The 15,518-nt window shown below is 45.2% G+C and overlaps 1 protein-coding gene across 1 annotated transcript in view; it reads right to left on the bottom strand.

The window, feature by feature from the left end:
* The window catches only part of TMCC3 (transmembrane and coiled-coil domain family 3), a 144,874-nt gene extending 129,769 nt beyond the window's left edge, over positions 1-15,105 (bottom strand). Inside the window, exon 1 of the mRNA XM_065042847.1 lies at positions 14,957-15,105. Coding sequence (XP_064898919.1) covers positions 14,957-14,968 — 12 coding nt within the window. The 5' untranslated portion in view covers positions 14,969-15,105. The remainder of the gene's footprint in view (positions 1-14,956) is intronic.
* Positions 15,106-15,518: the final 413 nt, after the last annotated feature.

Here is a 15,518-nt window from a genome sequence, read left to right on the forward strand (position 1 = left end):
CTAACTGTGTAAAAACGACCGACTAGCTTTCTTTAAAAAGCAGGATATCAAATTCTCCTTTTCTGTCCCCAATAAGAGTTAACTGAAGAGTGGCAGTGATAAGCACTTAGACCTACTTGGCTCATACAGATCTCTCTGAGTTGGATACTGAAAACAGTTACTGAACTGGAACCCAAACATTAAATACTATTATACTCCTTGCATCCGATGCACAAGTACTTCAATTATCCAAGCTGTATGTTACCCCAGATGAGGTCATGATTCTTAATGCTTATCATATTGAATATTCCTGACATTTTCTGAAAGCTTGATTATCAAAATTATCCTTGGTCTCTTGTGGCGTATGGATAATTGAGGTTTATACATTTCATGCAAAACAGGTTTTGTACGTCATTAAACAGACCCATCTTTATTTCCACACTGTAATTCCTCAACATAATATACACAGTTTATATGCTCATGACAGGACAGTGTGATTATGCTAACTATAAGGCAGACTGGGATTTAGGTCTGGAACTGCTAGAAACCCACAAACCAAGTGGCAGGGCTCCAGCTTTGGAAGCAGATTGATTTTCTGTGCTCTGAACAGGCATGCAAAATGGCACCATTTGTTACGTTATTCGATTTGTTTAGCTGAGCAGCATTTTACTCATGTCTAACTTACACTGGCAGTGATCATCAGTCGTTTGTAGTAGGAGTGAGAGCCCAGAAGGCAAATCATACACAGCTCAATTAGTTGAAACCAGTATTATGAAAATGCAGCATGCAGCTACTAGTTCTTAGTCTGTTGTAGCAATGCAAGATACTTAAACAGAGCAAGCCGAGCATACAACTTCACATACCTCTTTTTTATATACTGGTATCAGACTATGCAAAACTCCTCAGAATGAATAAATTCCCATGTGTTTATCTCAAAAGCAGAAGCACACAACAGTGCCAAGGCATCAGACTCACTAATGACCATTACTAGTATCTGCCTGGCATTCTTAAAAGGGAAAAAAAAACCCCACAGGACACACAATCAAAGTCTAGAGGGAAACTGAACACTTTACTAAGCAATCAGCCCATCTTCTTGGGAAGAGTCCACAGAGAGCATACGAGGTGCACAACTGCCAAAGCATCACAACAGCCTAGTTCCCAGGAAGCAGCACGTCCCACCAGCCAACAGAAAAAAATCTCAAAATATATCATTAGCAAAAACTGGGACATCAGCTTCTGCTCCATTTTCAGGAAAACAGGTTTACAGGTGACACATGAATCTCATCCAGGTCTTTCAGTAAACAGTTTCATTCTTTCATACCTTATTATCTGAAAAGCATCTTGACAGCGTAAAATAACTGAGAGAGACCTGTACACAAAGTGCTGGTCACAGGGCAATGCCATGCAAAAGCACTGGTGCTGAGGGGGATTTCAGGAAAATACCTGGAGTCTTGTGTCCAGCTTTAGAGCCCTCAGTACAGGAAAGACATGGACCTGTTGGAGATGGTCCAGAGGAGGCCACAGAAATGATCAGGGGGCTGGAACAGCTCTGCTGTGAGGACAGGCTGAGAGAGTTAGGGTTGTTAGCCTGGAGAAGACAAGGTTCTGGGGAGACCTTATTGCAGCCATTCAGTACTTAAAAGGGGCCTGTAAGAAAGATGGGGACAGACTTATTAGCAGGGTGTGTTATGACCAGACAAGGGGTAATAGTTTTAAACTAAAAGAGGGGAGATTCATGTTATATGTGAGGAAGGCACTTTTTACACTGAGGGTGGTGAAGCACTGGCACAGGTTGCCCAGAGAGGTGGTAGATGCCCCATCCCTGGAGACATTCCAGGCCAGGCTGGACGGGGCTCTGAGCAACATGATCTAGTTGAAGATGTCCCTGCTCATTGCAGGGGGTTGGACTGGATGAGCTTAGAAGGTCCATTCCAACTCAAACTATTCTATGATTCTGTGATTCTAAGTGAGATTTAGAGAAAGCAGAGAGTGAGGAAAATGTTTGTACCAACCTCAGCCCAGTAACTGGAGCAAAGATGGAGCAGATGGAAAAGGGGACAACAGAGTAGCCATGAGGAAACTGGGAAGAGCTACAGAAAGGTCCTATAGCAGGAGACAGGGACCAGGGCTGATGCAGCCAGAGCTGCAGAGCCTGCTGAAATGGTCTGAAAGGAGGTGGATGGACCCCAAGAGGTCAGCAGTGATATCAAAGGTGGGAGGCAGCCTTTGTGAAAGCATGTCTTTCAAAGGAGGACAGCAAATAAAGACACCATGGAGAAAACAAAGATACAGAAAAAATGGCCTTCACAGCTTCTGAAAAAAAAATAAAAAAAAAAATCAAGACAATTAAATTAAACAGTATTCCCTGAAAATAAAACAAACAGTTTCAGAATAAATATGAGGCCTTGGTACTTATTTTAAAAATGTTCTTTAAGTTCCAATGATCATGGGCAAATGAATCTGGTCAGCCTTTCTGTGAACAAATCACAATGTCAGGTTGGAGTGCTCAGAACACATGGTTTGCAATGGGCATTAGAATCAGCAGGGATACAGCTGGTGAGCTTTATGCCATTTAAAATGCCTCAGAATGGTTGTTTCATGGATATTTCAGTATGCAGAAACTTAATTTGACCAGAAACATAATTATCCATGTCCTAGTTCTTCTCTATACCTAAGTATTTGTCTTACAAGATATTACTCCCAATGCATCTCTAGATTTATGCTATATATATAAAAAAAAATCTTGAATGATGTTCAGTGACTGATCAGAAAACGTTAGTGCTACCAGTAAAAGAAATACATTACAGCATTTAAAAAATTTTAATACTGAAATAGTTTTGGGGTCTTTTTACCTTAGTTTTTTATTTGTGAAAGAAGATTTTCTCCAAAAGTGATTTTATACAGCCAGAATTAGCTTACAGACTTCATTTGAAAAATTTAGTTCATCATATTGATTTCTACCCTTGTAGTGGTTAATGTACCATAAATCCACCTGTGGGAAGGCAGCCTCAGTCAAGGGTGCCTAGTTTAAGCTGAGTTTAGCTCTTTGCAGGATTAAGACCTATGAAGCAGAAGCAGTCTGCAATACAGAGGAGGTCAGAGTTGAGTAATTCTCTAAGTGAGGCTGCAGATTATATCTCATGCGGCAGGTTGCCAAGGCGCTGCTAGGAGCAGAGAACAAATACAGATGGGAGGAGGTGGATGCAACAAGGGTGGAACTACGCTGAAAAGGCTTTGGCTATGGAAGGATGACAACAACAGGCAGTAGGAGCAGACAAAGCCCATGACCAACAGTGTCCAGCTGAGGATGCTCCAGCAGAACAAGCAAAGGAGCCTCTGAAGGTCCCAGCATTGCCTCCTCCCCGAGCTGGAGGTTCACTACAACAGGCATCCTCAGCCCTGAGCCACCTCTTTCACATGCTCTCTCTCCTCCCATCCAACACACAGTGACTTAAGCACCACTACACACATATTCTGGAGGTCCTGTCCCTTTTCCTCTCCTCCACCCTCCTTTTCAAACTGGGGTATGGAGAAAGAGGACGAGAAAAGTCTGAAAATACTAAACAAGCTCTAATCCTACACCCTATTAGGATGAAAAGCCTTAGTAAGCTCAATAACAGATATAAAAATCTGACAGCTCTTCCCTGCAGAATCAATCAGCTATTTCAAAGCTGCCCTGGTTTCCCAAGCGCTAGTTTAGGAACATTTGTTTGTTCAGGAAAGCACCGATGCATGTGCCTATGTAAGTGTGTGCTTTTACAACACAGTGTCTTAAAAAGACAAATTCTAGTTGCCTCAGAAAAGACAGTCATTTAAAACCATTGGTTTTCCCCTCGGCTTCTTCGGTGAGCCTTACACAAGAAAACCTTATCTCTTGCCCTGTCATCTAATATAGTGACAATACATATCTACATCACTTCATAGTGGTGTCATGAGGATTCATTAATGCTTATAAGCACTGTGAAGATGGGAAGTCCTAACTATACAAGCATTAAGGTGCATCAAGGCAATAGGCTTTTAATTCACACTAAGCCCTATGGTATCTCTCCCCTTCCACCATCCCCTATTAGCTTCTCTAAAGCTGTTTGCCAAAATATGTTCTGTGGGACAACCAAAGCTGATAACTGTACATGCCCAAGGCCTGAACTATGCACTCAGATGCATAAAGTTAACAATGCTGATCTTAGGCACAGCAAAAATTTGAGGACACACGTGTACTTTCGAAATCTCTCCAGTGGCAGCGCCAAGGAAGAAAAAGTACTTACGAAATCAAAATGGGCTCTAGAAACAAGAAACAAATGAACTGATTGTTATGTAGCTTGGGGAAAGTATTGTTGTTTTCCTCATTTGATTCAATGCCATGTTTCCCTCTGATTTAGTGATTTGTGTCTTTCATTTCTAAATTATATTCTGTCTAAATTTAGATACCATAGAGAACAGTAAACTCAGACTGAACACCTGGGCACTTGTTACGGGCAGGCTATTCTGGAGGTGGCAGTTCAGCACACCAGAGCCAGTGATTAAAAACCTCCTCCAGCATGCTCGGCTTTGCTAAGACTCATGATGACAGCACTTGGTTCACCAAGCAGCTTCTCTTCCTCCCTCCTTTCCTGCTCTATACATGGAGACCTGGTCCACACACAGTCCCTGTCCCTGAAGCTGGAAATAGAAGCCATCTGGTTGACTGTCCACCCTGCTCAGGTACGGATGGTCACGTTCTCCTCTGTCCCGGCGGTGCCACAGTCTGACAGGGACCCACATTCTCTTTCCAGTTCACCAGGAAACCACCACTGGGAAACTACAGCAGGTGGCACAGGCTCCAAGAAACCCAAGCGACCAGCTCTTGAGGACATCTGAGGTGAGGCACAGCTACCCCATCAGGATGGTCAAGATTCAAACTTCACGTGTTTGTTGCCTGAGCATCACGATCTACTCCAGCTCCACTGGCCGCTTACAAAGGTGGCACGAGCATCCTTTGCAGCCAGCACTCCCATCCCTGCACTGCTGGGTAATGGGGCCCAGGAAAAAAAAAGGACATTAAGCAGCAATGAGGAATTTAAAAGCTTTAAAGAACTCATGAAGAGAATCCAGCCACTTGTAAGTCTGAATACCAGTCTGCCAAAGGAGATTTCATATGATTTCTGTGATTCTAGGAAGGTATCCACCTTTCTTTAATAAAAACATTCTTTCACCACCTGTCAGGAATAAATTCAGGCAAAGAAAACAAGACAATATTGAACTAGAAGGCAGGATCTCGCAAAACATCAGAGATGATTCATCCCTTCCCATCCCTTCCCCCCCACTCTACTCTGGGCACCATGCCGAGAATACATTAACTTACCCTGCCTGGGGATTTACATGACATTACTGTCCACTACCAGCAATTCAAAATTCCTTTATTCTCCACCATTGCCATATTTCTGTAAGAGACGTACTGAATAAAAGTAACTGCATCTTTTTCTTGAATTATTCCAATTTCTGTAGAGCCTAGCAGCGGAGGTGCCAAGTATAAAATACTTGACTGCTCACTTCCACCCCTAGAATAGGTACACCAGCCTATTAGAATATAAAACTGTTATTTTTCTCCCAATATGTGTGAATTACCAGAGTATTACGTATGTAGATGTATATTCTTGCTTGCTATAGTTGCATTCCTACTTTTTAGGATCTGAAAACAGTAGTTAAAAGAAGTCACCTGTTGAAGGGCTAAGTTCAAAAACCTCTTGAAGAAAAAAATCCTTTTTGATCACACACTGAAAGGAGGAATGATAAATAATTGTCAGGAGACTGTGGCTTCTATTATCATGCAAAGCTGGGAACATTTTATTCTGCATACCCTCAATTCACTCTACATCATTCCTGCAATGATGGCACTCAGGGTTGCAGCCTAGAAAGCTCTCTGGTTACACTTCTCCCAAGTAATTAAATAAAAAAGTCAAACTTTATCCATGTAATATAACACTTACCACTCTGCTGAAAGACCTTTTTCTTGCTCTGTTCCCTTATCAAGGTAGTCTGTGTGCTCAGCTGCAAAAAGCTTTCCTGTGCAAACCACAAAAGCCCGGTTTGCCCAGACCAGGAGCTGCCCTGGCAGCAGCGAGCGGTGCTGAAAGCAGCCCTCTCTGAAAAGTTTTCTGTGTTACAAAGAAACCCCAAAACAACTGGGTCTACCTGAGCTTTCCCATGTCCCGAACAAGCATCCTCAGGGCCAGGCTGCTCCGGTGGAAAGGGAACAAGAGGGGTTGGGAGGGGGCCAGTCTGGCAGCAGAACAAAAAAGCTGCTGAGGCTGGATGCAGCTTCTCAGCTGCAAGGTTATTTGAAGGTGATACTTTTGCTGAGAGTGGATGCAAACAGCAAAAAGCTTAGAAAAGTTGCCCTAATTCTTTCTCTACTAAAGGTAAGGAATCCGTTCGCTGAGAAAGCATCCCAAGTCTGTACAACCAGCCCTGCTTGCAACAATGTAGAATAACATAGAACAAATAGAATACAGAACAATGTAGAATAAAATAGAACAAAATGAAATAAAACAAAATAGCCCTGCAACCTAATACTCAGGAAGACCCAAACAGACTGGATCTACATGGTAAAAAGCAATGGAAAGAGTCTCTTTTCAGGCCTCCTTTATAAACCATAGAGCAAGAAAAAAAGCACAAAAATCTCCCTTTACTTCTGAGCAAGTTAATACATATCATCCATCCATTTGCACTCAATAACTGAAGTAGGCCAGTACCAAAGGACTGCCACAAGGGGATGTCCTTTTTAAACAGCTAATGGAATTCTAATTAATTGTGCTACCTGAAAATATATCTTGACAAAAAGGAAGATAATTGAAATGCATTAACAAGTGTGTTTATTCATCTGCCCAGAAATAAGCTGAAAAAAACAAAAAGACATACAGAACATGTTAGAGAACAGTTTTTAGAACATCTGAAAAGGATGGAGAACCACTGGGAGATTTGCAAACTCAGTTACTGGTCCGCAAATGTCTAAGATGAACAATAATTAAAAAACAAACAAAAACAAACAAAACACCAGATGTAAACACTAACTTATTTACCAAAAAAAGTAGAATATCTGGATCAAACTAGCAAGCATTAATCCCATATTGCTGTTGGTAAAAAAAAAAAAAAACACCATATATTTTCCCCTTCTGGAAAAGATTTTTTACTTCCCATTGACAATAAAGAGATTTAAGCATATTTTTTTTTCAACTAGAGGTTAGTTTTTCAGGAAAAAAAAAACCAACACAATATTTTCAACAGAAATATATTTTCAACAGAAACCCTATTTTCTATTAAAAACAGCTTTGACAAAAAGAATATGGGCCAGTGAAGCATTTCCTTTTATAGCAGCTTCTGGCATTTGAGGTCAGGGTTCACTACATTAAATACAAGAGCTTAAGATCAGTTGTTCAGAAGCAGGAAACCAGTGACCAAAGAGCAAGGGTCCTCCTTTTATAGGTCCTGAAGCCACATGAGATCTGTCAGGGCACAAGCAGATGTTGTAGGAGGGCCGGAAAGATGAGCCCTGGCCATTTTTCACCTTACAACTGGAGACTATCAAAGATTTTTTTGAGTCTTAGTTACTCTTCAATGAGCGAAAAGGTTCCTTCACCAAAAACACGCCCAAAACAGACTGTAGCAGAAAAATATCAAATGAATTTGCTTAAAATTATCACATAGCAAGTCATCAGCCCGGTGGAAATAGCATACCTGTTTAACCAAGCCCAAAACCTGAGCCACGAGCCCTGTTTCATGGGAGGCATCATCATACCAAGGACTATGGGTTGGTGCCACTTATCCTCTGAAGATGGAAATTGCTCCTCAGGCAGCAAGTAGGAGGCAAGTTGAATGCTTGGTGCATTTTGCAAACCATCACTGAGGCTTCAGAAAATGGCACACAGACCAGGAATGTGTAACAGTTGTCAACTGAAAAACTATTAGTATAGTTTTACAAGGGTTAACTGTTCATGAGAATCTGAAGTATTTGAGATATTTGATCTGGAAGTCCAACCACAAAGCAGTTAAGACGCTACCTCAATTAGTTGGATATTATAACTTAAGGAGACCGTAGTTGTTATTAGACTCCACAGATATGATATCAGATGATCTGGTTGGTCTGGGAAACACCCAGATTTGCTCAGTCTCAGCTGAACTATTTGGAAAATGACCATTACCACATGGTGCTCTGGGTGGATACAGTGGCCACATCCTCACCTGAGCAGGACAAACTGCTTCTCTCAGATGAAACAGGCGGCCACAGAGACCAAAATGCAAACCATCCATGCTATTTTCTACAGGCACCTCTGCTACGTGATAAAGCAGCAGATTGAAGAAAACCATTTTTGCAGTAACTGCTAACTACTCCAGGAAGGGCTGACAGGAAAAAGTAGTCACACATCGCTTACTTCCTAGGAATTTATACCAAGGTGAACCTGTTAACTCCATTTATTCAGCCACTCAGTCCAGCACAGCCATACTCCAAACAACAAAATAACCCCACTCTTTGGAAATCAGAGTTTTATCATTGGGAAGACTTGAAAACTACCTTTGCTAAAGAAGGCAAAATTTCCCCCCTCTCCTCACAACCAAAAAGGTCAATCAGCACATCTGCCCCTTTTTCTTCCCCAGACGTGTTTGCAAATTTTTTCATATGTATTTTTTAAAGTCCAGATTTTATTCTCTTCCAAACAGGACAACATTCCAGCAGTGGGAAACATACAAAGTAAAAGATAGTATCTGCCCTTTTTTGTGTCTTTTGTGCTAAAATCTGCTTTGTCCTCAGCTCAGAACATGAGGACAGGGGAACGTAGGTCCTGGTACAGGCAGACCATCAAGAAATGTGCAACCAGCCACTCTGACCTACCATTGCCCTGACCAGGAGTCATGAATACAAAAAGCGACTTTTAAAAAATCCTTTGTTTTTTAGTTCAATGAAGCCAACATGTTTAAGAGATCTCCATCGTCCTCCATTTGTTTTCCCACTGCTTCAGTCTGAAGCTATGCTCTCATTCTCTGAGACGACATAGACTCGTAAAACATTTCTCAGCTGACCTGCTTAACCAACAGTATGAATCTAATAGGCTCAATATTTCACAAGCAACCTCAGGAGAAAAAAAAAAGCTCAGTTCTCTGCTGCTGGACTATAAGGAACACACTGGCTCACATTAAATCCATGCCTGTATCTTGGCTGAAACAGGGGCCAACAACAGATGCCTTGGGAAGAGTCTCATGACCAGAATAATCATGTAACGCTGCTCCCCAAAGTACTTTCCAGCTGCTGGGGCTCTGCAGGCCAAGGGCTTTCTGAACCAGAAGTGTTAATGTTGTACTCTGTGGCCTTTGACATATTCTTCCCGAATTTGCCTGCTTGTTTTTTGAACCCATGGAAACTCGTGTCCCCCCCACCCTCCACCGCCCCTCAGTGCCCAATGGCAAGGAGCTGTAGGGCCAAACAAGGAGCACATCTTTCTGCTCTGAACCTGGGGCCTGATGGTTTCATTTAAGGCCCACAGTTCTTCTCCTGACAGACAGTGAACAATCTGTCACTCCCTAATTCTTCCACCCCGTGCCATTTACACCTTGCTCTCCTCTCTGCTTTACCAACAGAGGTGGCAGATAAAACTAGGACCAGTAAAGAAGACAGCTGAAAGCACATCTGCCATCTCCATCTCATTTTCCCACAGCAGAAGCAGCAATGGGGAAGATAAACTCTTCAGCAAATAGAAGTGCTTGAGGTAAAATGCAGGAAATCATCCTATGCTTCAAAACCTACACTGATGTCCCACCAAAATCCTCACTTGCACAATATGAAATCTTTTAGGCACTTAAATGCCTCCAGGCACCTAAATTCACTAAAAATCCAATAAAACCCACTTAAACTCACCCCAGTCACAGTCTGCCCAAGCTGTAGCAGAAATCGCCTGACTGTCTGTCTGTCTGTCCTGTTTCTCCCGAAGGCCAGAGAGCCTCATCCAAGCCCCCACTCTGCTGTGTTTGGAGCAAGGATTTATTCTCTGCTCCCTTGTGCCAGGGCGGCCCATGTCTTAGCCGGTTCAATTGCCTGCACATTAGCTCAGCTAAATCAAATGCTTAAGTATGTTATCTGTTGTCATGGATTTAACTGGTAACACATTTTGTATTCCCCAGGGGTAGCCAAAATAGTAGAGACTCTAAAATATCTGAATAAAGACAAACTCATTACTACCTCAACCCTGAAATGAAGTCTTTATCTGCCAGTGCTATACACTACGTGAAGACAATCTCTGTGCAACTAAAAATACCCAAAGGGAACTTTTTTCCCAGCAGACCTATGGTGCCACCCTCTCCCATTAGCCCAAATTGTCCCAGTATGTGCAGTTTTGCCCAACAAGTTGTAAAGAAGAGACAATGACAACTTCATTAAAAATGAAGCTTTCATTCTGCTCAAACTTCTGGTGAATACAATCTATAGCAAGATGTAGCACTAATGTGTACAGCGTGATGTCAAAGTATGTATGTCCCTCCTAACTACTTTATCTATTAAACAGAACATTACCAAGCAAGGCTGTTCCCTTTCCTTCCTACAAAAGCAACTACTGATTACTGAGAGTCAGAGCCAAAACCACCTAAGAACATTAAATGATATAATAAAAACAGAAGTAGCACACAATTTCATCTTCTTTACACACATGATTTAGCCTAGTCTGGATTTTTAGTATATTCTGCCCATACTAATTCCTTCTTTTTTTTTGTCTCTAAAAACTGATTTCTTATTGATGTCTTTGATTTCCATTAATTTCCAAGTGTGGGTACATGTTGCCTGAAGAAATAACTCCAGTAGAATTTGACATGTGAATTTATTTTTCCTAGCGAAAATTAACAAGACACACAGAACTGATATTCAAAAAGATAATAAAAGCAGATACAAATGAGAACTTATATCAAATATGTACTTCAGTGATCTGGTAAAGGACTGTCTAGGCTGAATAAATTAGCTCCTAATATTGTCAATTAAGACCGGTCGGTGGGTTACCTGGCAAGAGAAGTTGAAAAAGAAACAAGTCCAAAGAGACAATAATGCTGAGGTTTGGAGCACTGGCTTTCCATCCGTTGCCTGGAAATTTAGTCTCTCCTCTCTTAACTCTGTTATTCCCTTCCTGCAATCTCTAATAGACAGCTTGTCTCTATTAACTGGAATGCCAATCTATGTTATTTGAATGAGCAGGACAGGGAAGGTAGATAAAAACAGGAAAAAAAAAAAAAACTCACAGATTTTCTTCCAGCTTATATTTGCATTAGTATTTTCCTACTAATAAGAAACTGAGTGAAAAGTGAGGAGCATATGGAAGAAAAATAATCATGTATTTCACCTGTAATGTAATCATGTGGATCTACCTCAGCTGCAGCACCTGGATAGGAGACAGTGGTGTTCTCAAAAACATGCATTAATTTAAGCAAGGAAGTACTTGGAAATGCCTAGGTCATCTTTAACTATTCTGAACAGTTTTGAGAGGGAGGAAAAGCAGCAGTGGCCAGGAAACCACATACGGCCATTACATTTCTCCAGTCTGAAAAGAGTGTAGAGACAAGAGACAGGAGTGCGCTCTCTGAAGGATTAAACTCTTGTAAAGCATCTCCAACAAGGCATTAGGATAATGAGGAAACCTTGACCTCTTGAGTACCCAGAGGGCTATAGGAAGCACAGCCTTCGTGAAGAACATGTTGGACTTGTGTAGCTGGAGGGGGCAGAAGGGCGGGAGGTCTGAACTGCTTCCCAGCAGGAGCACTAGGTAAGAGCTGTTGAGTAGGGCTCCAGGCTCAGCAGCAAGCTCTGAAAACAGCAGGCTAGCCATGTCTTTCTACTGTCCATCCTTCCCCATGGTGGTCTCTCTTCCTTACCGCACAGCTCAAATCCACACAGTGCGAGACCTCACATAGCCTGAGCTGCTCTGCTTTCCTCCACGGACTACAGCAGGGACCTGAGGAACACATGGAGGGCCATCTGCTTAAGATGGACCCCTGCACTTGTGAGGAAAAGTGCAGATGAGGTTGCATAGACATCACTGTGTCACTCGAAGCCACAGGACTGCCAGGACCTATGGCTGAAGGTCACCGTGACCTGAAGGATTTCACCCTGCTTCGGTGATGGACGTACAAGGAGCAGAGAGGCTTCTGAGAGGAGATCAGTCCACCCAAGGAGCCTAGGGCTCAGCTTAGGGAAAGCCCACCCCACACACACAATTTGGTGCCAACTCCACCAAGACACTAACATTTCACTGCTTCCACTCATCCTCACAGGTCCATTTTCTCCATGATATAGTTGAAATTCAGTACACCCCCAAAAGAAAGGGCAAGGACATTATTTCATTTGTCTCTAGCAACAAAATCCAGGTTTTATGCTTCTGAGACATCTGAAAGAACTCTTCTACTTATTCCTACTTTATGAGCACAGATGACACTGGAAAACTTGATCCAAATGGAAAGTGTGGATTTAACACTGAGCTGTTGACCCATGCTAAACCCTGTGCAAGCATTTAAGCTTTCTCTCTCAGTGGCCCAGTCCTCTCCAGCTTAATTTATTTTTGATGCAATCAATGAAATATCAACTGCATTTAGGGACAGCAAAGTCAGAGAGGTCCCAAATGTTAGGCCGTAAAATCATGTGACAGGCAGAACAATAGAAAAACAGGGGTTTCTCCCTCTTTTATTTTCCCTTCCTGACAGATGTAAAAGCAAAAAGAGGATGCTAAGTCACAAATGGTAGAGAATAAAGAGGAGACTAAGCAATCAACACTGAGGTTTCATACTCCAGCTTAGAGAGCCATAGCATTAAATTAACTGTTGGCTGCCCACACAACTACTGTTTTTCCAAAACATGTTGGACCTGGTTCATGAACTCAGTGAGGAACGTTCTCCAATGGGATGTCTAAAATAGGACCTGGGCACTCATGATGCAAAGTGAGAGCTGCAATCGCGTTTCCTTTTATTTCTTGCCCCTTTTGCCTAAAAGCAGATTCCCTTTCTCAGGCAGTTCTTCATGCAGCCTTCACTGGCCCTGAGGTGTTGCCTAAGAATTAGGTATTACAAATTTCATCATTTTTAAGATAAGGTTAGCTAAGTTTAACTTCTCTTGGCACCACTTTAGTTCTCATGCACAGCAGCAGAATTTAGCACAGGTGGCACATCATTCACACAGAGGTCAGTCTGCAATGGGCTCATGGATATGCAGCAAAGAACAAGCTGCCAACATAGACTAACCCTCAAGCCCTAATTCAGCCACAGAATTAGGTATGAAAAAGAAACAAGGCTTGAATACCTTGTATACACAATCCCCAAGGTCATTTTGACCTTTAATAAACCCTTACTTTCAAATCTTGACCATCTCCGCACCCCACCTCCTTGTAAGCAAAAGAGTACGATGGGTAGTGGAAGAAGGAGAAATTCAAATGAAGCATTCAAATTCCACATTATTCACAATGCAAGGATAGAATTAATCTGCTGTCTCTTACCGAGCCAGTCCAAACTGTATAACAACTACATAATCGTTAACACTAACAGTATAAGACACTGCTCTGGGAATATTTGTACAAAGAGATTAGCAAGGCCAGGCTTTAGGAGTCTGGCTTAGTGGAAGGTTTCTTCCCAGAACAAAGGGAAATCCTGAATCATCTTGTTTGTTCTGCATCGCTCGGGCTCTGCCAAACCAAGTGCATCCATCAGAACCTAGATCAGTGGCTCAGAAGCACTGAAGAGGACCCCAGGCGCAAACCACCCCACTCACTACACAGCGAGGCTAGAGATTTCCTACACCTTTTATCACAAATTTTGAGGGATGTCTTGCTACTTCAGTTGACTGAGCTACTGTACACTTAAGCTAGTGGGTCTAAAGCTGTAAAAAACAAAATTTGGGGAGATAACACAAAATGAGAGCAAGACAGGAACAATGGCAGAACAAGAAGCCTGAGAAGTTACATGATTCTACACCGGCACTTTCCCGTTACAGCCAGTTTCCAGCAATATTGAGAAGCAGCCCAGGTCCACCTAGATGGACAGCTTGCCTTTCGGAGGGAGTACTGAACATTGTGAGAGGAGCTGGAAGGTCTGTATGCACACCCTCCTATGTCAGGGAAAGAATTCCTACCGAATTCAATAGCTTTTGGTTGCAGCTCCAAAGTGGGGTCTGGCGCTGCTGTGTAGCCACCCCTACTCTCGGCTCAGACCTTCAGGTTATTTTTATAAAGCTTTTGGCAGCACCTTCACCACTCATGAGAGTCTTGCATTTGCCCCCACACAAAATAAACAGCGCCGCTGCCTAGTGTACAAATGTAGAGCTGTTCCGGCCGCCGAAGTCTCTCCCTGTCCGAGATTTTACAGCGAAGGGATCGCCCGCTGCAGTGCAAGGAACAATAGTGGCGGGCGGGCGGGCGAGCCACGCACCGCCGGTCCCGCTCCGCGGCTGATGCCCAGAGCTGCGCTTCGCTCCCGCAAGCAGCCCCGGGCGGCTCCAGGCACTCGGCGCTCGGCGCTCACGCTGCGCCGGCCGGCCAAGCTTCCCCCGCCGCAACCGGCTTCGCAGCCAGCGGCGGCCGTGGCCTGAGGGGGAGACCCGGCACTCCGGCCCCTCCGCACCCTGCGCTGCCCCAGCCGTGCCCGCAGGCATCCATGGCAACTCCAGCACGCGAACGGCCCGCTCGGAGCGCCGCCCACCGCGGGAGGCAAAGTTTGCCCGCCCGTTGCCCTCGCACCATGGACAGCGCCCGGCGGGTCCCGCCGTAGGACGCCACCGCCCGCACTGTCCCCGCCGCGCCCGGCCCGCGGCCGCGCTGACCGGCGCAACCGCCCCCCGCGGGGGCCGCTCCTGGCACCGCGGCGCCCCCCGGCGGACACGCCGCTGGCTCTCCCTGCACCGCCTCGACTCCCGGGGCTCGGCGGCGGCCCCGCGCTCCCGGCCGCCGCTCCGGTGTGCGCGCCCGCGGAACAGCGGCGGGTTCCTTACCTTCCGCAGCATGCTGGGCAGGCAGCGCCGGGGGCTCCCCGCCACGGCGCCGCGCTCTCCCGCCCCTCACGGTGCGGCCATGCAGGGGGCAGCGCGGCTGCGGCGGCCGCCCCCGGGGGCGCACACCCCGGCCCGCCCCGGCACGGCGTGCAGTGCTCAGAGCCCGCGGGCGCGGCGGCCCCTCCGTGCGCGCCGCCCGCCTGCCCACACTGAGCAGCGGCGCGACGGCTGCCGCCCGCCACGAGGCAGCGCGGCCGCGAGGGGGGCCGGGCCCACCCGCTCCCGCCGCCCGGCCCCCTTCCCCGGCCGCAGCCCCCTCCCCGTCCCCGCCCGCACCGGGCGCCCGCTGCCCGGGGCTGGGGCAGCCGTGGCGGAAGAGGTGCCCTGAGCCGGGAGGGTCGGGGACGGAGCCAGGCGCCTGGCTTTGCGGGGCTCTCAGTCACGCTGCGTGGGCGCCCATAGCGATTTGGGGAGCCGCGGCAGCACCCCACGGAAAGCAGGGTGCGGGGCTCCGCCCCCCTGCAGCCTCTTGCTCCCAGCTGTGCAGCTCCGGCTGGTCTGG

The sequence above is a fragment of the Columba livia genome, chromosome 1 (genome assembly GCF_036013475.1).
Source record: "Columba livia isolate bColLiv1 breed racing homer chromosome 1, bColLiv1.pat.W.v2, whole genome shotgun sequence".
In the NCBI taxonomy this organism is placed as follows: Eukaryota; Metazoa; Chordata; class Aves; order Columbiformes; family Columbidae; genus Columba; species Columba livia.